General features: G+C 39.5%; 1 protein-coding gene across 1 annotated transcript in view; it reads right to left on the bottom strand.

The window, feature by feature from the left end:
• RNF43 (ring finger protein 43) overlaps positions 1 to 26,460 on the bottom strand; it is a 100,439-nt gene that overhangs the window by 3,154 nt on the left and 70,825 nt on the right. The window contains exons 2-8 of the mRNA XM_044671726.1: positions 9,039 to 9,161; positions 4,510 to 4,584; positions 4,202 to 4,333; positions 3,345 to 3,446; positions 2,807 to 2,968; positions 2,384 to 2,486; positions 761 to 2,104 (exon numbers count right to left, since the gene is read on the bottom strand). Coding sequence (XP_044527661.1) covers positions 761 to 2,104; positions 2,384 to 2,486; positions 2,807 to 2,968; positions 3,345 to 3,446; positions 4,202 to 4,333; positions 4,510 to 4,584; positions 9,039 to 9,161 — 2,041 coding nt within the window. The remainder of the gene's footprint in view (positions 1 to 760; positions 2,105 to 2,383; positions 2,487 to 2,806; positions 2,969 to 3,344; positions 3,447 to 4,201; positions 4,334 to 4,509; positions 4,585 to 9,038; positions 9,162 to 26,460) is intronic.

Genomic DNA, 26,460 nt, shown 5'->3' with positions numbered 1-26,460 from the left:
GGAATTAGAAGGGGGAGAGGGAGAGGACCAAAACAGAGCCTTGGGAAATACTCTTAGTTTGGATTATGGTATATTACCCTTGATCTTATATTTATCATAAAGTATGTCTCTAATTCTCATATGGGACTATCATATATACTGCCTTGTGCTAACATTATTTTGATAAATGGTATTATCTTTCCTATAAGTTTCTTCAGAGCAAGAACCTTGTGTTTCCCACAGGACTTGGCACAAAGGCAACATCTGACAAATGTTTATGGATAATTATTATTCTGTATGTATATATAGGTACATGTTATCTCCCCTAAATTATGGATTATTATTATTCTGTAGAGGTATATGGGTACATGCTATCTCCTCTGAAATATTAAAAATATATTGTTTGGTCCTATCTAATTCTGTGACCTCATTTTGAATTTTCTTGGCAAAGATACTGGAGAGGTTTGCCAATTCCTTCTCCAACTCATTTTACAGTTAAGGAGACTGAGGCAAACAATTTAAGTCATTTGCCAGGTTCACACAGCTAGTGATGGATCTTCCTAACTTCAGGGCTGGCATTCTCTCCACTGGGCCATCTAGCTGCCCCTTCCCTAATCTCATCTCTTCTCAAATAAAGTCAGCTTCTTTTTTACAATTTTTGCAGTTCCAGTACTAAGCAGTGTGCCTTGCTTTTATTGACAGATTTCATCTTCAGTCCCACATTCCTATTCCTTCTACTTTTCTTCCCTTTCCTACCATACAATCTCACCAGGAAACTTACCAGGTTGGGCTGTTGGCACCTGGCAATGTGGATAAGGGCATGTCCTGTCCTCTAGAACACCAGGACTCCATTCAGTGGGTCTCTCCTCAGGTGGACAATGACTCAATGGATGACAGTGTGTAAGACACAGCCACACAGGCTGTGAGCTTGAATAACAGGGTCCTGTAGCATCTGGTAGCAGCCTTGAATCCAGGCCCAGAGGTCCAGGGATCAATGGGTGGGTCTCCCGAGGCCAGGGATATGTTAAGCTAGGATCATGATTGGGACAGGCTTGGCAGCTAGAGATCACACGCACATCTTGGGGTTGGGAGGCTGAGATAGGTTCTGGGAGCCCCCTCCGTTTCCTCTGTGGGTGACGTGTCAAGACAACAGGTCTCTGTAATCCTAAAGGGCTAGAGAGGCAAGCAGGGCTGGGACCAGAGTTTTCTTCAGAGCCACAGTGTGACTCTGTGAGAGCACGAGGCCTTGGATAAGAGACCTGTATAGATGGGGATGAGGAGATAGATTTGGGGGTCTTTTGGACAAGAGGTGGGGGCTCTGATTGGGGTTCTGTCTGGGAAGCTGTGAGCCTGAGCTGAGATAGTCCAGTTTCTGGTCTAGCTTTTCTGCCATGCCACTGGAAGCGCTTGTTGTAATGATGGTGCCGGTGTTTATGGTAGTGGATATGGCTTGACACATGAGCATCTGTTTTTGGTACCACAGAGTCCAGAGATCGGGGCCGATAACCTATACTGAGTTGTACCTCCTCCCGGGTCTCACTTTCAGGGCTACAGTATACTAAGGGGTCAAAATCACTAAGGGAACTTCGGAAGGTAGAGCTGCTGCCATGGATGCCCTGAAGGCTAATGTCTGTGCAATTGACCACTGAATCACTGGAAGACCCATGGCAGGGCCCAGAGCTGGAGTCACTGGCTGGTCCATCTGCCAGGTAGCCACTTCGCTCTGTACGATAGCTCTCCCCTGATCCACTGCTGTCATGTGGCCTTGACCGTCGTGGAGAGTTTGAGCAAGTCGATGGGTGCTGCATGGAACAGGTTCTGAGGCGGCCCAGCCTCCAGGAAGCAGTATGGGGATTATGAGGAGCTCCTGGGCGAGGCCGAGTGCATGCATGTCCAAGATGCAAGGTTCTAGATGGGCGGTGATGCCAAGAGCCATGTTGTATGGAGGATAAGAAGGGACCAGGTTGAGAGGGTTGGGCTACTGGAGTCTGTAAAGTGCCCTGCAAATAAGCTTCAGGGAGATGATAGTGGGCGTGACCAGGATGCTGGCGAATGAGATGGAGCCTTCTGCCAGGTTCTTGATATGGACGTGAGGGTCCTGAGGACTGGAGAAATGGAGTTCCCTCTAGAAAAAGAGAAGAATTTCTAGATTTGGCATTCTTCATTTGATAGTTATGAGGAACAAGGACCCCAACCCTTCCCTTACCTCCACACACATTCTGTCTCTTCTTCTCCAACTTGGTCTCTCCCTTGGGAAACCCATCCAGTCATCAAGCCTACCACCATCTTTCATCTATGACTGAATCACTTTTCCTCTTGGATCTAAGTCCTGTCAATCTTCCCCAAAGGGAAGCCAATGTCAAAAGCCTATTCTCTAGGGAAGTTCTTAGCTTGAATCTCCTACCTATAATGTTGAACATGCAGAGTGGGCAGGTCTGGTGCTGATGCAGCCAAGGATCCACACAGCTTCTATGGAATTCATGGCGGCAGGAAATAACCCGTAGCTCCTGGATGGAATGAGAGATTCCAAAGAGTCAAGACCCAGGAGGATAATAGAGCCACAAAAATATAAAGAACCCAACATCTCTCCTTCCTATCCCTTGCTGTTTCTTCCTCCTGACTCACAGAAAAAGAAAGAAATAGACACTCAAAACCCTGGGGTTTCCTCCCCAACTTCCACCCCTTGGAGAAGGGAAGCAAGAGAAGAGGAAGCTAAAGTAACCCCAACAATGCATCATATAAAGGGCTTTCCCTATAACAGGATCCCCTTAAGCTCTAGTCCTTCCTCCCTGAGGTCAAGTTGGGAAAGCAGGAGACTCTTCCTTACCTGCCCATCTGTAAACTCTTCTAGGCAGATTGCACAGATGGGCGCAGAGCTGCAGCTGCTCCCAGAGTCAGACCACTGGGATTGAACTCGTCTGCAATTGCTCCTGTACCTTCGAGTGGCCAACTGGCTGATGGCCCAAGCTGTTCGTTGTTGCAGAGGTTCCTGGGAAGAGAGAGATAAGTTTAAGAATGATAAATATTAGCTGCTATCTCAGCCCCAGGATCCTCGTACATATCTGGTACCCTTAGCCCCCAGGACCTAATGTCTTTTTCCCCACAAGAGCCCCTAAAGCAAAGCCTAGACCATGATTAATTCACCTAGCAGTTACCCTTTTAAAATCCCTCTTTCTCTCTTCCTCTCTACCACAAAGATTCATACTCCATATAGCAAAGCCTCACTTCACTACAGGGGATCAATAAAAGAGAACATGAGGACTTGGATGATAGACAGCAGAAATAGTTGAAGCTGAACTGAACATATTATACATTCTCCCTTTGTTACTCCCCATTACCCCCAAAGGTGAGCCCACAAATCTCACCGGCCTATGGCGAGGGCGGCATCTGATCCGTAGTACAGAAGCAAGGATGACCACAAAAATCGTACCCACCACAGTAAGGAGAATCCACACATCATAATCTGGCTATGTAAGAGACAGAAGTGTGATCCGGGTTATACACAGATGAAATCTGGGGACCCAAAAAGGTGACCACCATCTATTTTCACCACTGGATCTCCCTTCCCAAGGATACTTCCAAAGGGATTATTTACATATTCACCTAAGTAGAAACTATTCAGCTTTGAAGAATAAGGAAAAGAATCCTTTGCAAAAGTCACAGTGAAGTACAAATGGAATGGAATCCTAGTTGAGTTGTGTTAAAGTATGACCAAAAAAAAAAAAATACTCCTACAAATCAAGAGCCCTAGATTCTATTCCTAGCTCTGAAATTAATTGTATGACCTTGAACAAGTTACTTAATCTCTTTGTGGCTTCAACTGCTTCCAAGGATAAAATCCTGGAGTTGGAAGCAACTTTACTAATAAGATAGTTGTCTTCATTTATACTGGAGAAAATGAAGGCCCAAAGAAGTAAACTGATTTGCTCAATGTCAAACAAGGAACCAGCAGCAGAGAACAGCCAAGAACCTGGGGTTCCTGACTGTCAGGCTGGTGCTCTTGCTCTATCCTGTTATCTTTGTGATCAACACAAAAGGTCAAATCAGGGATAATATTCAAGAAGGACCCAAAATAGCCCCACCCTCTCCATACACACATGCTCCTGCTACACCTCAAAGAACAACATGAAATAACAATCTGGGAGAGTCCGAGGAGCTCATCTGTTCCTCTTCCCTTCCTAGAGCTAAGAATTAGAAGAAGGCAGGAGCAGGGAACTCTCACCCAAGCTGGAGGCTCCTTCAGCTCAATTCGTACATGGGCCTTTTGGTTCTTGTACACAAACTCCATCAACTTCTCAGCATCTTTGTCCCAGATCAACACCACTGGCCACCTCAATCCCAGAGGCTGCTGAAGCTGAATAAGATAAAGCATGATTAAATCATCTAGAGACCTCTCCTCAAGCCTCGAAAGTTAAGGGTCCCTGATGCCCTGGGGTCTTGCCTACATGTGGTCCCTAATTCCTCTTCTCCAGGCCCTCCAAAGGTCATGTGTCTATTTCTCCTCCCTCCTCCCTAAAAGCTTCCAAGTACCTGCTCAGCAGCTGCACGATCCTCAGTGATATCAAAAAGGACAGCATTTGCTCCTCTCTCGCCTGCCATCCGGGCCTGAAAGAGACACAGGTAATAAAGTCAGAAACTCCAAAAGGAGTTTCCTATTTGTATTTTGCATTTTCTCTGGCTATCTCTCATCCCTGAAATAATGTCCCTTTCTTATCAGACTATTAATCTCCCTGTTTTTGTTGTTGTTCAGTCATTTTCAGTTGTTTCTAACTCTTGTAACTCTATTTGAAGTTTTCTTGGCAAAGATACAGGAGTATCTTGCCATTTCTTCCTCCTGGTCATTTTATAGATGCAGAAACAGAGTTTTTATATACAAAGCCAACAGGGATCACATAGCTAGTAAGTGTCTGAGGTCATCTAGTAACTCAGGAAGATGACTCCAAGACTGGTCTTCTGTCACTGTACCACCATGCTGCCCATTAACCTCTCTGGCTTCAATATGTCCCAACTAAAATCCTGCCTTCCACATCATTAATTTCAGCGCTTTCTCTGTCAATTCCTATTTCTCTTGTATATAGCTTGCTTTTGTCCATAGTGTTTTGTATATTGTCTCCCCCATTGGGCTGGGGTCCTTGAGGACAAGGGCCATCTTGTGCTTCTTTTTGTTTTCCTAGCACTTAGTACAATGCCAGGCACATAGTTTATTGACTGACTGTATGCTAGCCTTACTCTTTCAATCGTTCCTGCTGATAGATACTTCTTATGCATATACCACATCTACACATTCATAACAGCCTGTCACATTTTTTAATACACACACATCTCTAGGATCCATAGCAACAATGCTCCCTCTTTACATACATTCCTCAAAGGTGAAGAGAAAGGTACTCTTGGTACAAGTCCCTAGAGCACAAGTAACACATCCATTCCTCTTTCTTTCCCAGAGGTAAGGAAGGAGAAGGAGAGGCCAATCTTTCTTTAAGAGTAGAGCACAGGGGGGGCAGCTGGGTAGCTCAGTGGATTGAGAGTCAGGCCTAGAGACAGGAGGTCCTAGGTTCAAACCCGGCCTCAGCCACTTCCCAGCTGTGTGACCCTGGGCAAGTCACTTGACCCCCATTGCCCACCCTTACCACTCTTCCACCTATGAGACAATGCACCGAAGTACAAGGGTTTAAAAAAAAAAAAAAAAGAGTAGAGCACAGGGCCCGATTCTTCAAGTGTTACTTCAAGTAGAACCTGGAACATTTATTACCTTGCTAATGACTCTTTCCTCATAGCCCTACAAAAGTCCACCTTAAAAGTCTCTTCTCTTCCACATATTCACCTGTCTCCCTTACACATACACTGGTTGGCCTTGGAACCCTGCCAGGCCTGCCAGCTCTTTCCTTGGCTTCAGTTCAAAATAACTTAAAGGAGTCCACATTCTTAGTTCTATTCCCTAACCCCTGCCTGATGGAAAGTGGGGGGAAGGGGGGAAAACAGGACATGAGAGGCCATTTCTACCCAAACAAAGGCAGAGATAAAGGTAAAAAGAAACTCATTTTTCCCTAAGCACATATATAGAGATAAAAAAGACACACAGGGAAGAGAAAGGAAAATGCAAGTAAGCAGGTTGTATATGGAAGATTTTATTTTCTGGTTGGAGAGTATCTAGAGGGTTGCCAAGGTGAATTTAATAGTTTCCAACTCGCCACTGGCCAATTTATAATCTAGGGCAAATGATTTTTATCTCAATGATAACATTAGTTCCATGGATCCCCAGATCAGATGCACTACTACCTGAAGTTGCCTGCTATGGTCTGGGGCTTCCTCAGCAGCAGGGAAGGAGTTAACCTAAATGTATGAGGTGGTTGCAGGAAGAGGAGAAGAGTGTGGGGCTGGAATTTACTTACACTTTTTTTTTCTTCCAGTTCTTTGATCTCTATGTCCCAGGAAGAGCCTGTCAGGGCAGGTCTCTAGCAAGGCAGGCTCTACCAGGCTTCCCTCTCCCCTGAGGGGGGCCCCTTAGTGCCAGCAGCCTCTGGGCAAAGGAGCCTGGGGGAAGGGGAAGGAGATACCAAGGCAATACCCTCAAATGTCGAGGGAGAGGGCATCTCCTCAATCTCATTTACCCATTCTTCCCAAGGCAGGATTTGGCTTATCCAAGGCCCAAGATAGGTTCAGAAAGTCAATTGCCTAGAAAGTCATAGATTGCTAGAATAAGCGTGCAAAGAGGTCAAAATTTAGGTCAGTCAACTACCTCCAGGCACAAAGCTGTCCTGGCAAGCAGGACAATCTCCAGTTTTCAAAACCCTCAGAGGAAGGAAGATTCCTTAGATATTCCTATGACTCCAAAATTGAGTTTAAATCAATCCAAGGGTCTAATCAGACTTAAGAGATGGAAGAATGGGGTAGCTGGAGTGGCTCAGCTTGGCTAAGAATAAGCATTAAGGAGAAAAAAATGGTAAATTCCATTAGGAACACTATGTCCCCAGGGCAAATGATTCGGATTCTATCTTCCTTTTAACCACCCAAGAATAAACAGGTCAGGAGTCATCTTATAGGTCTAGGAAACAGGATTCCTGGGTCCTGCATTTACTATCATCTTCACCTTCACTCTAGTCTCACCACTGAGAAAAAAGAAATGAATTAGGTCTCATGTAGGAAAGATAAAAGTGAGATTCCATCTAGACTATAGACTAGATAGTAGATGAGGGTACTGGGATAAAACAGCACCAGGCAAAAGGCAAAGTCTTCTGAAGATTTCCTTACTATCTCCACCCTTCTCTTTGAAGGGTTGGGGTAAGGAACAGTGGAAAGTAATTATTGCAACGTTCAAACGTCCCAGCCCATTACAGCCCATAATTACAAAGTAGTAAAAAGTGATCAAAGAGCCTAGGATGTTTGCCAATAGGCAAAAACAAACAGGACTTTCAGGTAGTGGATTCTCCTGGCCCAGGTTTGAGGAAAAATGCCAGATTTGGTGACAGATGGCAGCAAGTGACTGGCATTTGTGGAAACACAAAGCCATCAATTCCCACATCCTCCTAGAAGCTCAAATAATCTCCTTGGTTTCTTCTGGAGGGAACTAGTGTTATAATGAAATCATAAAAAGTCTCCTCAGAGAGCTAGAAGTAGAGAGAGAGTAGGAAGTGAAAGGATAAATCCTCTAAGGAACTTTTATGGGAATGGGAGTTAAAAAATTAAAATATAGGTTCATAGGCAAGTCCTTGGGACTAGTTTTAGAGACAGCCTCTCTAGGAAAAGTACAAGAAGGAGCCACGGGTGGCAAAGAAGGTTGCTTAGCACCCCCTAGAAATACTAAGGGACCAGACCAAAGAACAGCCCTGAACCTGTTTCAGAGCTGCTGAGCCAGTTCCTTTGCTTCTCTACTTCTGCAAATGCAAAAGTGGAAAATTCCTTCTGCATTCCTAAAAATGTCAGGAAAAAGACTGCATTCACTCTGTTTTTCTGTATGGGAAAAGTAAGCAGACCAGTAGTTCCTAGCACTCTACCAAAATGATATTTCTCTTTTACCAAGCCATGGTTCTGCCAACTACTCTGTCACTTATGTCACAAGGTATCATATTTCTTGGCCTCAGTTATTCCTCTACAATATACTTTGAGTTTTAACTCTACAAACTATTGATAAGGATGCTAAAAACTAAAAACCTGAGTCCTAGACCCTACAGTAGACCCTACTGGCCACCCATCAGTCCCCTGGACTGGCAAGGATAGGAAAAAACCCCATTAGGAATTAATCTCTTCCTTTGACTTACTTATTGTGTACTATTTGTCTTAGTTACCTGTATAATTTTATTATTTCATTTGCTAGATTATAAACTTCTATAAGGCAGGGACTATGTCTTAAATCTTTTTTTGTATCCCCTATGAAGTGATGGGCAAACTTTTTAAAGAGGGGGCCAAAGGAAAGGAAATGTTCATCTGTCAGTCTGTTTCTAAGGCAACTCTTTCGAAGTTTCATTGTATTGTATCTTACTCATTGTATTTGTCAGATTAGGAACAATGTCACATGGCTGGATAGAATATTTCATGGGGTGGCATCTGGCCTGTGGGCCATAGTTTGCCAATCACTGCCCTGTAGGATACAAATGTTTTCTAAATGAGAGAATTAGAGTCAGATTTTTAAACAAGGGAAACAAAATGCTGAGAGGTGATCATTCTTCCAGCAAGGAATTTGCAAATCTTAAAGTATTACATAAGTGTGAATTATTATTATTATGTTGGTTCTATGAAAGGAGAGGGTGGGAACCTCTGTTTGTGAAATCATGCCTCATCTTTGACAGTTCTACAGAAAAAAACCATAGGAGATCTTTCTCAGAAGACCCTTTCCAAGAGTCTTCCAATGAATTGCCATCTCATAATTCTAGCCAAGAGTCAGGAATAGCATTGATGCTTGGGCCACAAACCATGGGGAAAGTGACTAACTGAATTAGTGGGAGATAATGATTTCTGGATGACAGGGTGAAGCCATATAGCACACATGATCCTCTCAAAAACAGTAGAGGAGCAAAGTCCATTGCTTATGGGGTTCTTTGCCCTCTAGGTCATTACTTTACCTTACTGGCCAATGACAAGCAAGGACGAGGGGCTCTCCTTGGGCTCTCCAGCTTGACAATGCTTATGAAACCAGGTTCCAGGTTGTCGTCATCACTGGCATTGCACAGGTAAAGGGGATGAGACTGCAAGAATAAAAAGACACGCAAATTAGGGAAGCTTTGGCAATCATCACCTAATTTCAAACCCTCTGATCTTGGCCCTAGCCATCAAGGAGTCTGAAGCCTAGAGGGAACTTTCATAAGTACTTTCATAAAAAGTACTGTCATTCTAATGGTCTGGCATTTGGAAAAGGAGAAAAGTACCAAAAATGATAGGGACTTGGAAAGGAGTCAGTGACAAAGCAGACCAAGAACTCTCTTTATCCTTTCAGCCTTCTATTTTTCTATTTTGCCTTGGTTTTTCAAATAAAGTAGGCACATAATGCCCTAATTGTGTTGGGATAAAATTATTTTTCCAATCCTCTCCAGGAACCCACTAGAATAGTAATGTTTTCGGTATGTTCTTATCTGCCAAATGTTTCTGTGATCCTTCTCTGCTTCCTTGACTAACCTTCACTTATTTATGAGCTGGTAACCAAGGCTAATGAACTGATCTTGTTCCAATATCTCTGCCTGGAAGGATTCTAGACAACTGCCCATCTAGTGGAATTATTGGCATATCTAATGCATGGGTTACTTGTTCCTTAATTAGGCATCTTTTAGTCCCAAGGGGCAGCCAGAAAAGTTGCAATAGAGTGCTTGCTGGGTTTAAAGTGTCACATATCTAAGGTAAAATCTTGCCTTAGACATTTATTAGCTGTGTGACCCTGGGCAAGTCATTTAACTCTGTTTGCTTCAGTTTCCTAAGAGAAAACAGTCACAAAGAAACTCACTAGGTCCATTTGCCCTAAGGCCAGAAGAACTGTTCCTAGGATATAGGGAATTAGGTTCAGGCCCTGCATCAATGAAGCCTGCTAATAGCACTGGGCAGTGGCTAAGACAGTACAGAAAGTGGTCTTCTAGTGGAGGAAAAAAGATCCTTAAACTCTTCCCTACCCCCACTCATCAACCAAGCAATCTGAATACATAGCATGACCTAGAAATGTCTTATGTTCTAAATATCCCTGATATGGAAATGGCTCTTAGCAAGAAATAGAAACATTGTACTTTCCAGCTAAATTTTCTATAGGAAGCAGGAAGATTCCTAGACTCTGAGTGCCTCTCAAAATTATGAGGATGATAAAAATACCTAGCATTTGAATTTTTTCAAAAAGCTTTCTAGTTCCTCTCTCAAGGAATCCTCATAGTGTAAAACAGGATAAAAGAGACTTTTGTTCTTGGCCTCAGCATTCAGGGTCTAGAGAAACACTAGCATATTTTCTCCAACTTAAAAATAAGCTGACTCAGGGAGACTGAAGGGAGGCTGGTGGTAGTAATGACGAGATACTATACCAGAAGAGAGGTCCCAAAAGGAAAAACAATTCCTCTGTGAGGAATATGACTCAGTGGCAAAATAGATCAGTCAGGGCTCCTCATTGCCTGTGGCCTGGGGGCATCAGCTGAGTGTGGAGTGTGAAAAGACACTAGGGTAGAACCCCCTCAAGATTGTTACTAAATTGATCCCTGAAGGAAACAAGAAAGATGGTGTTAAACCTGATAAAACACACCTGTCACAGCTTGATCCAGCAGAGAATGGCCACTGGGCACTTAAGATTCAAATTTAGGCTTCAGTGACTAGGAGTGAGAGTGTGGAGGGCATATCCCCCAGGAAAAAGCTGAGTATGAAGGTAAGGCAGAAAAGGTTAGAAAAGGAACTGGGACCTTATAGTACAATTAAGGCTGATTCACCGACCACAGCAGGGAATATGGACTTTTAATTTCCTCAGAAGAATTCATACATCTGTTTAGCAGTCTTTTAGATGAGTCAGCCCCTAGTTGAAGCCCTCTATGTTAGCAAAGTAAAACAGGGTCTCAATTCTCTATTCTTAGCAGTTAAGGAAACATGGAGCTAGAGGAACAGTGCATTGAATGGTTTTGCCTATGGAAATATGTGAGGGGTTCCTCCATTATATATGCCAGAGAAGACAGAATAGTCAGTGGTTGCTTATTCTCCCCCTAGGCTGAAGACTAATGAAGAATAATGATATGGTGGGAAAAAAGGTCTTTTTGAATATTGGCTTAATGGAAAAAGCTAAAGTACATGTCCTAACTCTGTTGGTGACCTTCTGAAATCTATCTAGGACTCCAAAAAGGAAGCTGTTCCAGTCCATCAAATCCTTCTTTACCACAGCCATAGCACCTGAATACTATTACTTGATGGTTTTTCCCCCAAGTACACTTCTGAAGTCCAACTTTCTCAAAATGACACCAAGAAGACATTTGGAAACCTAGAGGATAAGTTTTATGAAAAATATTTGCAAATTTATATACGAACAAAGATGAGACCCAGGACAAAAAGATTAGAGGCATGTAGATTCTGGCTGAACATAAAGGGAAAATTCATAGAGCTATTCAAAAGTAAAATCGTTTTCCCAGGAGATAAGTTTGCCTCTATTACTGTAAAGTTTCAAGTGGAAATTGGATAACTTCTATTTGACTTCTAAGGTCCCTTCCAACTCTGAAATTCTATGATTCTATACTTAAGTTTGTTTTGGAGCCAGGCCTTAAAAAGGAAAACTGGGGCTCCATTGCTAATTCTGCCCCTTTTATAGGATCCTCTAGTAGGGCAAGGAAAGGAAACAGTAATACAAACCATTGGAGAAGGCTTTGGGGAGTCACCACATCTTTCTGGTCTTAGACCAACTAACAAAAGTATATCTTCAGAATCCCTGAATTCAAAAGAGTAACACAGACCTGGCTCTTTTCTATTCCCTCAATCTCAATCTAATTTCCTAATCTAATTCTAAGGCATGAGGAATCTTAAAGCAAGGAAAAGAACTCATAAGAAAATAAAACCAAGTGTTTTTGTTCCTTGTGCCCTAAGTCTCCAAATTATAAAAATACAAAAATGATTCCCATGTTAATGAAGAAAAGAAGTAAAGTGGAAAAATACAAAAAAGAATAGTCATTTCTGTATGATTTTAAGTACATGTATATTTCTACCCCAGCAATTCTGTTTCCCCAATTATGTTTTGGGGGAGAGAATGTCATGTTTTCTTAGGATATTTAATTATATGAGGGAGAGGAGTAGAATGATTTGGGAGGTATTATGATTATCTGTGGTGGTAGAGGAAGTGGCCATTCAACAGTGTGTCCCAGACAATTCCCTCCATAGGGGAAAATAAATTTCCAATAATTTATATACGTGTTTTGTCAAGAATTTAAAATTTGTTACAAATAATTCACATGAGATGGAAATCTACCAGCTGATAATGTAGACTTTACTATAAAAATTACTCAAACAAGATTCATAGCACTGGTGGTAGAAGGCTTCTTAATGGCAAGAACAAAGTAGTTATCTTGGCCTTTAGCTACAGGAAACTTAAGGCAAGGAAAAGGACTCCCAGGAAGAAAAAACCAAGTGTTTTTGCTTCCTTATGCCCCAAGGTCTCTAAATAATGAAGATACAAACATGATTTCCACATTAGGCAATCTGTCCTCCCAATGACACCAGAGCAAAGCCAAGAAAAATGACAGGGGGAAGTAAAGTTGGCAAAATGGGCTCGAATGATCAGGGCAGGATGGGGGCCAAAAATACCTTTCCATTTTCAAAGGCTAGAAGGAGCTTTTGGAACTCTGTGGGCTAAGGATTCATCTGATAAAGCCAGAAAGGCTAGGAAGCCACTGATTTCCAGGGCTTGTCAAAACATGAAAGTTAAGAGGGGGCTCAACTAAGGGGCAGTGGGATGGACCTGGTTCACATACAGCTACCATAGCCTGTATAACTACTCAGATACTACATTTTTCTTTTGTCCCTTGCTTTTTCTTTGTTCTTCTCAGTCTCAGAACTGTTTTTGATTTGTTTGCTTGCTCTTTTTGACTCACTTTCTGTCGCCTTTGAAGCCCATGTGCCTGACTTCATAGGACTTTTCTAATACTTGAATAAACCACTCAGTTTTCTTCCTGCCATACCTAACATTATGATCCACTAAATATATAACTAAATACATATGATCCACAAGACCATAGCTAGGACATTTCATTAAGCATGGTCACTTCCCAAATGGATTCACCACTTTTAAACCCCACAAAACAAGTTCTTCTAGTTAAGACTGCCAATTTCTTCTCATCATGTGATCTTGTTACCTCCTCACAAAGGGTTCAGCTGAGCCTAAACCCTAATGTTGAATCTTATTTTGGTCTTACAGTCCCCTCTCCCTCCAGGCATGATCCTCCAATGTCTTTCCCTTTTCTTCATAATTCCTTGCAATAATCTAGTAGTTCACTGATTTCAACAGAGATATATGCCTATAGGCCTACTAAAATTATTCGGCTATAATCACAAAAATCAACTTTTTATCAAAGGTACTCTTCTCTTTGTTTCCTCTTCTGTTTTTGTAATTGTCACCACTCCAAACTTCTATTACTAAACCTAGAGCTGCTTGCCTTCTATCATTTAGCAAGACATACCAAAATCATAAAGTGGAAATCCTACAGCAAGATAGTTAGAGACAAACTCTCTCCCCACAACAAAAAACAACACTTCAAGCAACAAACAGGAAAACTGATCAAGTCCCAGTTATATCACATTGCCTTTTGCTGAAAAGAGGTCAATGCTCATGATCTATCTAGAAATCACTGAAAAGTCTATACCTCAGTCAGTAAGTTGTTATATCCTGTACTTGTTATATTCAACTTTGCACTAATCAACTCTAAAAACAAATCCTAGACTGACCTTGACCCTTGGTACTATTGGCATTTTAACAATTTATAAAATATGGAAAGGGGAACCACCTGACAGATAAAACATAAGAAAATCTAGTCCTATCAGGATTTCTGTACTATATGGTAAATACAGATAGTTGTTCTGCAGTAAGGTGGGATGTAAACAGGCGGCAGTAGCAATAAAATATGTCAGAGCCCAAAAGAGAGTAGGGCGACAAAATATAAAGTGGGATACAATGGGCAGCAGTCATATTTCAAGACCATGCACGTAGGAGACATTCAACAAATATTGCTGAATAAATGACTTAAGCTCATTTGCCACAACATATTCTGGAAGACAATGAGACAAAGATAACAGAACTGGGCTCAGTAATCCTAAAACCAGTTATCATAGAATCTTAGAAATCTAAAGACTGAGGAGAGGCCCAAGAGATCCTATTTTTACAGATGAGGAAACTGAAGTCCTTAGAGATAAACATACCCTCAAACAGCTAACTAAATGTCATAAGCAGACTAAAACGGGCATTCTTTTTTTTAAAAAAACCCTTAACTTCTGTGCATTGGCTCCTAGGTGGAAGAGTGGTAAGGGTGGGCAATGGGGGTCAAGTGACTTGCCCAGGGTCACACAGCTGGGGAAAACAGGCATTCTTAAGAGACATATAGCCTTTAAAAAAAATCCTTACCTTCTGTTTTAAAATCAACACTAAGTATTAGTTCCAAGGCAGCAGAGTGGTACAGGCTAGGCAATTGAGGGTAAGTAATACAGGTAGAAGTGTCTGAGGACACATTTGAACCCAGGACCTCCCATTTCCAGGGCTGGATCTCTATCCATTGAACTACCCAGCTGCCCCAGGTCCCTAGGTTTTATCAAACTGCTGCCAGAGGAGTCAATAACCCAAAAGGTAAAGAACCCCTGGACTAGAGCCATAATATCTAGATTCCAAATTCAGTAATTTTTCTAGCATATTATTCTACTTCTATATTGATGTAGTTGAGGAGAAGTTGTGGAGGAGGACATGCGCAGGGCACTAATTAATTTGCTCTATCCTGATTTATCTTTAATATTACTTATAAGCCCTTTTTGGTCCTAAGCAAGCTTGAATCCACCTTTCTCCTCTAGGGCTCACTCAAGCCTTATGGCTTTTTTTCTTATTAGCTTCAGCTACTCACCCCACCCTGAATTTATCTCTCTCATCTGTTCTCCTAGCCACAACAAAGGCAGACTGACCCAGAAACTATGCTCAGAGATACTTTCCTAGTAAGTAGTCTGGAGTTAGAAAGATCAAGGTGTATCCTGAAATCAGGGGGCATAGAAGTTCTGGTCCTGGAAGTGCTAATGGACTCTAGTCTGTAGTACAGTTAAGATTACAACTTGTACCCTTAGCTCCTACCATGAAGTCTCCTCCTCTTTGAGGCTGTGTTTGCTATTTGTTTAAATTTTCTGAGTTCATTTTCTACCTGCATAGACAATTTGCCCAAACTTCACCACAAAACCATTCCTTTTCATTTTTTTTTTTGCTTCCCCATACTCCACCAGTCTCCTCTCTTTGGTAGTCCACAGAGACAGCATTGGTTCCAAGACAGCTAAACTCCCTCAAGCAAGAGAATAGGGAGAGCTACCAGTCAGGGTTTATTTTGAAATCATCTGAGAAACCAGATAAGACAACTTTGAAAGCAGAGAAAGTAAAAAGAGTCTAATCTACATGGGGCAGAATAAGTGCCCAAATATATTTCCAAACAGACACAGGTATTTTCATAAGTCAGCCAAGAGTGTGTCCTATAGCTTAACTGGTACTTGAGTATTGTTCAGAAAAACAATATACAGAGGAAGTCCATCCAATTCTGCTGCATTTATGTTAGGTCTCTATGGAAGGATGACTCTGAACTAAGTTGCCAGGTTTTCAGGACCATGAAGATCTGAGAAAAGCCCCTAGCAATTAACACAAGAAACCTTCCATCAGCCAAGGTACTGTATGGTGATCCAACTCTTGATACCCAGCCAGGTACAACTCTCCCAGGTAGATGAGCAATGAATCTATTTCCCTCAATGAGCTCCATCTGAAAAGGAAGCCCTCATCTTGTTGGACATTGTTCCAAAGAGCTACTCTTAAAGGTCAGGGCCTAGGAGTCACACCCAGGAAGACAGGTGGCACTGCCAACAGTAACACAAACTCTATACTTCTCAAAAAAGGTTTTGGGCTGGGCCCACTTGAGGTATAAAGTCCAATCACTCTGACCAAAAGGAGACAGTTAATTGAGCTGCTATACTTAACCAGATGTATTTTATTTGCAAATATTCCTGACTTAAGTTTTATGGATTTGTCCTTCTACTATAGACTCTCTCATAAAAAGGATGGAGGGGATTCTAAAATTTTTAGAGGTAGGAGTCTTTCATGTTATTTGTGATTATTCTTTTTAAAACTATTTTGTACTGATTTAAAAATAGAAAGGCCTCCTGAAGAGATCAAAGGAAAAGGACATATATGTCCAAAAATATTTAATTCAGCTCTTTTTGTGATTTGGAATTGGCAAAGAATTGGAAAATGAGGGCATGTCCATCAGCTGGGTAATGGCCGAACAGGCTGTAGTATATGATTATGATGGAATGATGAAGGGGATAGAAATAGAAAAATCTGGGGAGATTTAGAAGAACTGATGCAAAGTGAAGTGAATAGAACCTTGAAAACACTGAACACAATAATGTCAGTGTAACAATGATCAACTGTGAAAGACTTGGTTACACTAATGAACATAATGATCCAAAACAGTTTCAAAGGACTCACAATGAAAAATGCTAACCACAGCCAGAGAGAGAAATAAACTTTTTTCCTCATTTTTTATTGTCATGCAAAACACACTTCCATATTGGTCACTGTTGTAAGAGCAAAGTCAAACATAACCAAAACCCAAAAATAAAAGTAAAAATACCCTGATGTGAAAGACAACTCCAACAGTTCTTTCTCTGGAGATGGAGAGCACTCCTTGTCATAAGTCTTTCAGGACTGTCCCAGATCATTGCATTGCTGAGAGGGGCCAGGTTTTCTCAGATAATCATCGTCCAATACTGCTGTTATTGTGTACAATGTTCTCCCAGTTCTGCTTATTTCACTCTGCATCAGTTCCTGAAGATCTTTCCAGCTTTTTCTGAAATCTCACTTACCATCAATTACGATAGTATTCCATCATCAACATGTGCCACAATTTGTTTAGCCGTTCCCCAACTGATGGGCATCCCCTCAATTTCCAATTCTTTGCCACCACAAAAAAGAACAGCTAGAAATACAAGTAGTATACGAATGACTGATATCAAATTGCAAGTCTATAAAGTATTAAAAAAGTCTACCAGCTCAAAAAAAAAGGCCCGTTAGCAGAGTAGTTTAAGAACACAAAGAAGCTTAATTGCATTGTGATTGGACAATGGGGTCCAAGAACTGTTACATACAGACCAACATTTTACATTATATAACAAGAAAAATTCTAAATGGATATTAAACTTAGATGTGAACAGTGACATCACAACCAATTTGGAGAAGCAAGGAAGAAATTACCATTCAAATCTACTGATAAAAAGGCACCTGAGTGATAGGAAATGAGGAAGAAATTGAAGCAGGAGCTCACAGCAAATGGCCTCAATTTTTTTTCTGTAAAATATAAGGTAAGGCTTTCATCTAAGACAGTACAGGATGGGAGTGCCAAGGGAAGTTTGAGGAGGGGTGAAAAGCTTTGAAAGAACAATTATGGAGAGTGAGACAGTGAACTGAAAAGGGAGGTATAGTAGGATCAACTAGGAGAAATCTAAGAAGAAAACAATCTATGCATATATCAAAAATATTTATAGCACCTCTTTTTTTGTGATAGCCAAAATTTTAAAGATGTCCTCCTATTAGGAAATGACTAAACATACATGAGAGTAATAGATAATTGTGTAATAAGAAATGATGAAATGGATCATTTTGAAGGGCAATGGGAAGACCTTTACCAATTAATTTAATTGGTAAATTAATTAATTTATGGTAAATAAATTAATTAAAGTGAAATGACTAAAACTAGGAGAACTATTGATTGGTAACTTTTAGAGAAAAATAACACTGAAAAACTTTAGAATTATGATCAATGTAAACCATAATTGGAGAGGCCTGGAGATGAAGAACCTCCAGCAATTGAGGTAGGAAACTTAAAATGATGCAGATTGAGACATTCATTTCTGGACAAAGCTAAATTCGAGAACTTGTTTTTGCCAGTCTATGGAGCTATATATTGAGGAATTTGTTTTTCTTTTTAAATATGCTCAGTAGGAGTGGGGGATTTCTTGGAGGAAATGTTAAGTTTTAAATGTGGTTTTAATTTAAAATGTAAAATTGTATGAATTACATAGGAGATTTGAATAGTTATGGAGGAGATAATCTGGCAGGAATTCAGTTACTAGCCAACTCTCCTGCTTTGGTCTTCTTGCCTTTCCTTACTTCTGACTCCCTAAATAGAGACAACAATCCACTGGGGAGATCCAAGAAGGCTTTTCCTAAAGGAAACAACATCTAAAAAGTGACCTGTGTCAAAAAGAATAAAAGTACTCTAATCTGACTAATGGGCCATCTCTGAGTCCCCAGTTCAGGAGGTAGCCCTGGGGGGAAGGTTTGCTTGGGGTCTGGGGTGGGGGTGGGGGGGAACTGTCAGATTAATGATTTGCTAGTAAAGAATGAGGCAAACAGATTGCTGACAGCTGGCCAAATAGGTATGGAAAATAAATTTCTACACCCACTTAAAGTGCTACCTCCTTTCTAAGAAGAGAGTGTCAAAGGAAGAGAGGAAGTGTTGAGAAGGTCAGAGATGCTAGCTTTGGCTTGGCATTTCACACAATTTCTCTAGAAATTTATTTAATGTATGTAATTCAAAAAGCATTCATGTCTACTGTGTGCAGAACACTGACCTGGATGAGACACCAAATTTAGATACATAATTTAGGTAAGACTCAGACCTTGCCCTCATAAACCTCCTACTCTGACTATAACATACACAAACACAATACAAAATAATACATGATAGAGCATAAGAAAGGTGTAACGAAGTGTTTAGGTAAGGTCAGAGAGGGTACTTTTTCAGCTAAGAACTTCTGTCCTTCATAGTACTAACATCCCTATGGATCCTAGAAGCTTTCAGAGACATAGGTCTGTGCCCTCACTGAAAATACTATGAGGCCATACACAGAATAGCAGGAAGATAATGTTCCTATTTTCAAAGTATTTCATTACTGAAGACATATGACATGGTAGCAAGTTATTTGGTTCCTTAACTTCTTGCCCTCTCTTCTTGGTTCTGCAGAGAACAAAAATGGCATAGCTTCTGTTCTCTTTATCCTTCAAAAGCTTAATTCCTTAACTATTCTATTTCCCTTTCTTCTCATCTCCATCCCTTCTGGTAGAGATGGTCTGAGAGCTATTGTCAGTTGAATTACAATTAGCAGGCATGAATTTAGAGGGTTGCTTTATATTTTGACTGGGTAGAGATTGTTTTTCAATTAACTTCAGGATAGTTTCCCCTAAGGCTCCATCCAATTCTCCACTTTACCATTTCATGATGAATTTCATGTTAGCCTAAGGGAAGGCAGTTAAGTTGATTTAAAAGACATCATTAAGGAGCAGCTAGGTGGACAAAGTGCCAATCATGAGAGTCAGGAAAACTCCCTCTTCCTAAATTTAAATCTGGCCTCAAACATTTGCCAGCTATGAGACCCTGGACAAGTAACTTAACCCTGTTTGCCCGATTCCTCATTTGTAAAATGAGTTGGAAAAGGAAATGGCAAATCGCTCCAATATCTTTGCCAAGAGAACCCCAAATAGGATCATGAAGAGTTGGAACTATCAAAATGAATGAACTCTTCATTTATATCAGGGATGGACAGTGAACCTCAGAATATATATCCCTCTATTCCTCTCCTGATTTGTGTAGAATACCTCCTTTGAATCCCCTTCAACTTAATTTCTCTGAATCCCCTAATTCCTAATCAATTCATTACTTATAGAATGTCCCATTTATTAAATCCATAATGTCTGCAGAACACAATGCTATTTTACAAGATCTCATCTCATCTTCACAATAAACCTGTGAGGTATAATCAATTAATCAACAAGCATTTATTAAATGCCTCCTATATATCAGGCACTGCCCAAAGGCAATAGAGATTCAAAGATAAAAATTAAATAGTCCCTTACATTTCAATAGGGGATACATACATATATAAGCAAAAACAAAATACGAAGTATCTGGGAGGCACTAATTGGTGGAGGAAAAGAGGGAGAAAAGGCCTTATGTCGGAAGCAGCACTTGAGATGAGTTTTGAAGGGAGCTGAGGATTCCAAGAGGTTGAAGAAGTGAGGACAGAGTGTATTAGGGGGAAGAGGCAAGCCTCCACAAAAAGACAGGAAAAAGAATAATGCGTACAAAGAACAACATGCAAACCAGTTTAGGTAGAAGTAGAATTTGTCTGGGAAAGGAATGTGTGATAAACCTGAAAGGGTAGGTTAGAGACAGATTGTAAAAACCTTTAAATACCAAACCTATGTTTTTGTGTTTTAAGCCTAGAGACAATAGGGAACTAAGTAGAGCTTTCTCAACAATGTAGTGATTAGGAAGATCACTTAAGTAGATGTGTGGAAGACAAACTGGAACATCAATGATGATGAGATCTATGATATCATCTATGTGTCTATTCCTTATAATGGTGCAATTTGCAACTCATCCAACTTTTAATCTTGTGTGACATGTATGTTCTTCTCTTAAATCTTCCAAAGGGGAATTCCAAATCTCTAGATCATTTTGAAATTTTGTCAAGACCAGTGGAACATACAGGCTTATTCGTTATCTCTCACTGTTGCTATTTCACACTCTTTCTCAATCTTCTGACATTTTATATGACCTCACTTATACAATTTAATAATATGCTGCAGTGTTTTCATGTACATCATGAATCTCTGCACTAGTCTCTGAGGGACTTGCAGGTGTTCCTTTTTTTGTATAGCACTTTCACAAAAATACTGATGCTACAAAGATGGGCAATTTGTTTCAAGGAGAAATTTGGGAGTCATCCAAAGCTTGCCGACCAAACCTATAATGGATCAAAACACAGGGAAGATGATTCCCCATCCATTTTTAGCTTTCTGAGTTTAAATACACATATATTTCTAATTTCTCAAGTACACACATAGATATACATATATAAATATACCCATACAAGTTTAAACATAAGTGCAACACACAAATTTGTAAGTCATTAATCATTTATTACAATCACTTTTCCGGTGTTCTGACTCACTAGTGGTTTAGTAAGCAAGCCAAAGTTATATTCAACTCATTTAAATATCTTCTTGCCTATTTTTTACGAATTATATATTACTATATATTACGAACCATGGGGGGTCTTTATTATTTCCTAACTGCTCAAAATCCAATATTTTTTTTGCTAAGCATAGATGGTAAAGAGATATGAAAATGTAAAGTTCTGATAATGGAGGAAGAATATTCTTTGTTATCAATCAGCTTCGGCAATTTCCTGTTTGTTTTTGTCAGGAGATTGGGGAGGTGCCCCCCCCCAGATTGTGTGGGTGAGGAAAGTACTTAGAGAGTTAGGGAGGAGAGCCAAATTCCTGGGTTGAAAAGCCACAGGTCAATGAAGATCAATGGCGGTGCTTCTGATTTGTACAATGTATCAAGGTACAAGGTAGTACTGCCCTTTGCCCCCAACCCCTTATTTCTGTTCTACTAATAGAGTCTATCTTCCCAAATGAAAACTATTATTTAGCATTGACAGCATTTTATATTAGCAAAGTGCTTCATAAGCTAATATCAACTATTAATTTCTCACTCCTCTCTTCCCACCCTCTATATATCAATAACAACTATCTCACAGATTAAGTACCTGGAGTTTAGAGAGACTAAGCAAATCCTTACCCAGGTGTTCTGAATTCCAGGCCCAGGATTTATCCTATTGAACTAAACTAATTGCGACTTTCAAGAGCCAATCGGGTAACAGACAAAACAGTAGAGGAAGGACAAAAGCACCATATTAAAGATGGCTTCCCTATTATCTAAATCACTCAAGGATATGAGCTAGATTTTATACAAATTTAATTTCTATTTTGAAAACAAAATTTGTTTGCACCTTTTAACTGCATTTAAAAAACCCTCAAGTCCATGCACTTTTTTTTTTAAACCCTTTCCTTCTGTCTTGGAATCAAGTGTCTCTAGGCCTGGTTCTCAATCCACTGAGCCACCCAGCTGCCCCCTCCAAGCACATTTTTAAACAAACAACCCCTTCAGTGAGTGTAATATGCTAATTTATAACAGACTAAGCTAAAGCAAAAACTACAAAAAAAAAAAAAAAAAAGGTCCAGGCTCTACATTAAGTCAACAGATCAGGTGATTAAGAAAAGCAAACATTAAACATTAAAACTAAAGAACTATCATTTCAAATACATCTGAAAGTGATAATAAATTTCTTCTTAAAATGATCTCCTACCATGGATCCCATAAAACTATATTATTCACCCACCTATTTCCTTTGCTTTCTTCTTCTAAATACAGCCAATTACCAAAAGATCTGTCCCTTGCCCATCAACTACCATTCCATATACATCAGTTGACCCATTCTTCTAAACTTGGATCCTGCATTTTCAACCACTTACTGGGCATTTCCAACTGGATAGTATCTCATATTCAATGTGTCCAAAACCATCTAAAAGTTATCTTGCTAATTCAATCAACTCCTCACTCTGATTTCTCCATTTTTCTTCATGGCACCACTACCTATTCTTTCAGGCATAAGACTGGTTATTCTCTCTTCTTTTACTCGCCAATTCAACCAGATCAATTGCCAATATCTATTGATTCTACTTCTACACATTTAAAAATAATTTAAAATTCTCCACAATGTCTCATCCATTTGTTCTTTTTTCCTATCTCAGTTCTACCATTGTAATTCAGATCTATGTTATCTTCTTTTGTAATAGTAGTCTAAACATTCTTTCTGTTTCAAGTCTTTCTTTCCTCCAACCCTTCTTTCACAACTGTGAAATACCTTGCTGATCATGTTGGACTTGCTCAAAAACTATTAAAGGTATCTTATTTCTTAATATTCTTAGTTTGGCATCCAAAGCTCTTTATGATTATAGGTCTATCATCTGCTCCTCCAATTTGCTCTAGCTAAAATGTACAACTGACTGTTTACTATGTACAATATAAGCTTCCAAGGATCTACAGTATTCCTTTTTCCTAGAGGACTTTCTCCTCATATCTCTCTCTGCCTATTACAGTCCTATCCTATTTTTTCTTTTAGAATTTATTTCATAAACATTTATTCTTTCCCTCCCACAGTCCCCACATTGAATATATTTTGCTTTATCTTTATTCAAATATATTTTATTTTCCCAATTACAAAATTATAAGATCCAAATTGTTTCCCTCCCTCCCTCCCGCCCTGCTCTGAGAGTTGGTAAGCAATTTGGTCTGCATTATACATGTATTATCATGCAAAAACATACTTCCATATTGGTCACTACTGTAAGAGAATACTCATATAAAACCAAAACTTCAAAATAAAATCATAAATAAACTATAGTATGTTTCTATCTGCATCTGACTAACAGTTCTTTCTCTGGAGGTATCCCTCAGAATTGTACTGGCTCACTGTATTGCTGACAGTAGCTAAGTCTTTCATGGTTGAGCATCATGTAATAAGATGTTCTCCCAGTTCTGCTTATTTCACTGCAACTATGCACCAGTTTTCAGCCTTTTCTGAAACAATCATGTTCATCATTTCTTATATCACAATAGCATTCTACATATACCACAAATTGTTAAGCCATTCCCCAATTGATGGACATCTCTTCAATGTCCAATTCTTTGCCATCACAGAGCTACTATAAATATTTCTGTACAAAGAAATCCTTTCTCCTTTTTTATGATCTCTTTGGTATACAGACCTAGAAGTGGTATTACAAGATCCAATGGTATGCACAATTTTATAGCCCTTTGAGCACAGTTCCAAATTGCCCTCAAGAATGGCTGGATCAGTTCACAAGTCCCAATTTTACCACATCCCTTCTGATATTTATCATTTTTCTTTACTGTCATATTGGCCAATTTGATAGGTGTGAGGTGTTTTAATTTGCTTTTTCTCTAATCAAGAGGAACTTGGAATATTTTGTAATATTCTCTATCTCTTGTTTGGTCATAAAATTTTCCCTTTTTCATAGATCCAACAAGTAAACTATTCTACGTTCCCTAATTTACTTATAGTATCACTCTTTATATCTAAATCATAGATCCGTTTTGGCCTTATTTTGATATAAGGTATGAGATATTGGTCTATACCTAGTTTTTCCCATACTGTTTTCCAGATTTCCCAGTAGTTTTTGTCAAATAGTGAGTTCTTATTCCAAAAGCTGGGATCTTTGGGTTTATCAAACACTAGGATGCTAAGGTCATTTACCCCTATATATTGTGTATCTAATCTATTCCATTGATCTACCACTCTATATCTTGGCCAGTACCAGACTGTTCTGATAATTATTACTTTATAATACACAGTTTGATATCTAGGTCACCTTGTGTTACATTTTTTTCCATTAATTCCCTTGATAGTCTTGACCTTTTGCTCTTCCAGATTAATTCTGTTATTACTTTTTCTAGTTCTAATAATTTTTTGGTAGTTTGGTCTGGCACTGAATAAGTTAAGTAAATTAATTTAGATAGGATTTTTATTTTTATATTAGCTCAGCCTACCCACAAGCAATTAATTTTCTAATTGTTTAGATCTGACTTTGTGTGAAAAGTGTTTTATAATTGGGTTTATATAAGTCCTGTGTTTGTCTTGGCAAGTAGGTTCCTAGTTATTTTATATTGTCTAGAGTAATTTTAAATGGAATTTCTCTGTCTCTTGCTGCTGAACTTTGTTGGCAATATATTAAAATGCTGATGATTTATGTGGTTTTATTTGGAATCCTACAACTTTGCTAAAGTTATTATCTCAACTAATTTTTCAGTTGGTTCTCTAGAAATCTCTAAGTATACCATTGTATCTTCTACAAAAAAGTGATACTTTAGTTTCTTCATTGCCTACTTCAATTCCTTCAATTTCTTTTTCTCCTTTTATTGCTAAAGCTAGCATTTCAAGGACAATATTAAATAATAATGATAATGGGCTACTTGCTTCACCCCGATCTTATTTGGAAGGTTTCTAATTTATCTCCATTGCAGAAGATACTTGCTGATGGTTTTAGTAGATACTGCTTATCATTTTAAGGAATGGCCCATTTATTCCTATGCTTTCTAATATTTTTAATAGGGATGTGTGTTGCATTTTGTTGAAGGCTTTTCATTGAACATATTTTAAAATGAAAACTAAAACCCATATTCCCATATTGGCCATGTCCAGAAATATGTTTTATTCTGCATTTTAAGTCCATCACCTCTCTAGTATCTCCTACTTATCTTTCAAAAACAGTTCAAATGCCATAGCCTCTATGAAATGTTCTCTATGTTCTCTGAACAGACACTTCATATATTCAATCGTATACTATAGTTCTTTTAAGGGGAAAAAAATCCCTCCACTAGACTGTAAGTTTCTTGAGGGTAGAGACCATGTCATTCATTTTTAGATTTCATAGCACCTACTCATTTCCTTCTTATTCTAAAGCCAATTCTATTTACTCTTCTAAAATACCTCCTAACCACCTGACACAAATTGGCTGAGCGATTCTGTGCAAGGCACTTAAAATTTCATTACCTCAGGCAACCCTCTAAAATTATAAATAAACTCAGAGTTATCAGTTGTCATCCCAGCTACCAGAGAGGCTAATGCTGGCACTCTTGAACTCAGAAGTTCTGAGATGCAATAGGCCTAAGTTGATTGGATCCTAAATAAAAGTGACTGCTCAAGTAAGAAATGGAGCAGGTCAAAATTCCCATGCTGATCAATAGTGGGACTGGGTCCTGGAGGAGCTCCTGCTACATTTCCAGCTTAAGTAAAGGGAGAGAATCAGTCGAAAGAAGAAGGAAGAAAGAAGGAAGAAGGAAGAAGGAGGAAGGAGGAAGGAGGAAGGAGGAAGGAGGAAGGAGGAAGGAGGAAGAGGAAGAGGAAGAGGAAGAGGAAGAGGAAGAGGAAGAGGAAGAAACAACATATCTAAATTGGTATAGTAAGTTCCTCAAAAAGGGCACTCTTTGCTGATGAAATTACAGATCTGGTTCATCACTACCACTACCACCCCAAATGACACCCAACACTGAGCAATGAATAATCAATACATAGTGAATAGTTAATTCATTGTTGTTGAACAAAGCTTATGGTTTTCCAGAAAGCTATTTGATGAGATGCTTAGCCTCTAGTGAGCTGGAAAGAAATCCTTCATTTCTGGAAGAAATTCCAAGAATTTTATAAAGTATTAAAAAAAATGAACCAATTCAAGTATAATCTGTCAGAACTGTGTATGTTCAGACCTTGCTTGGGACACTATATATTAGTAACTAGTGATATGAATATGTGCTAAAAAGTATTTAGTATTAAGGGAAAGATAGAAATGTAAAGTCTGTGCAAACCAGTCTTACTACTATGATGAAGTGATACTGT

Source organism: Gracilinanus agilis, chromosome 4 (genome assembly GCF_016433145.1).
Source record: "Gracilinanus agilis isolate LMUSP501 chromosome 4, AgileGrace, whole genome shotgun sequence".
In the NCBI taxonomy this organism is placed as follows: Eukaryota; Metazoa; Chordata; class Mammalia; order Didelphimorphia; family Didelphidae; genus Gracilinanus; species Gracilinanus agilis.
The sequence above is the reverse complement of the archived record's forward strand: the minus strand, read 5'-3'. Positions and strand labels throughout refer to the sequence as shown.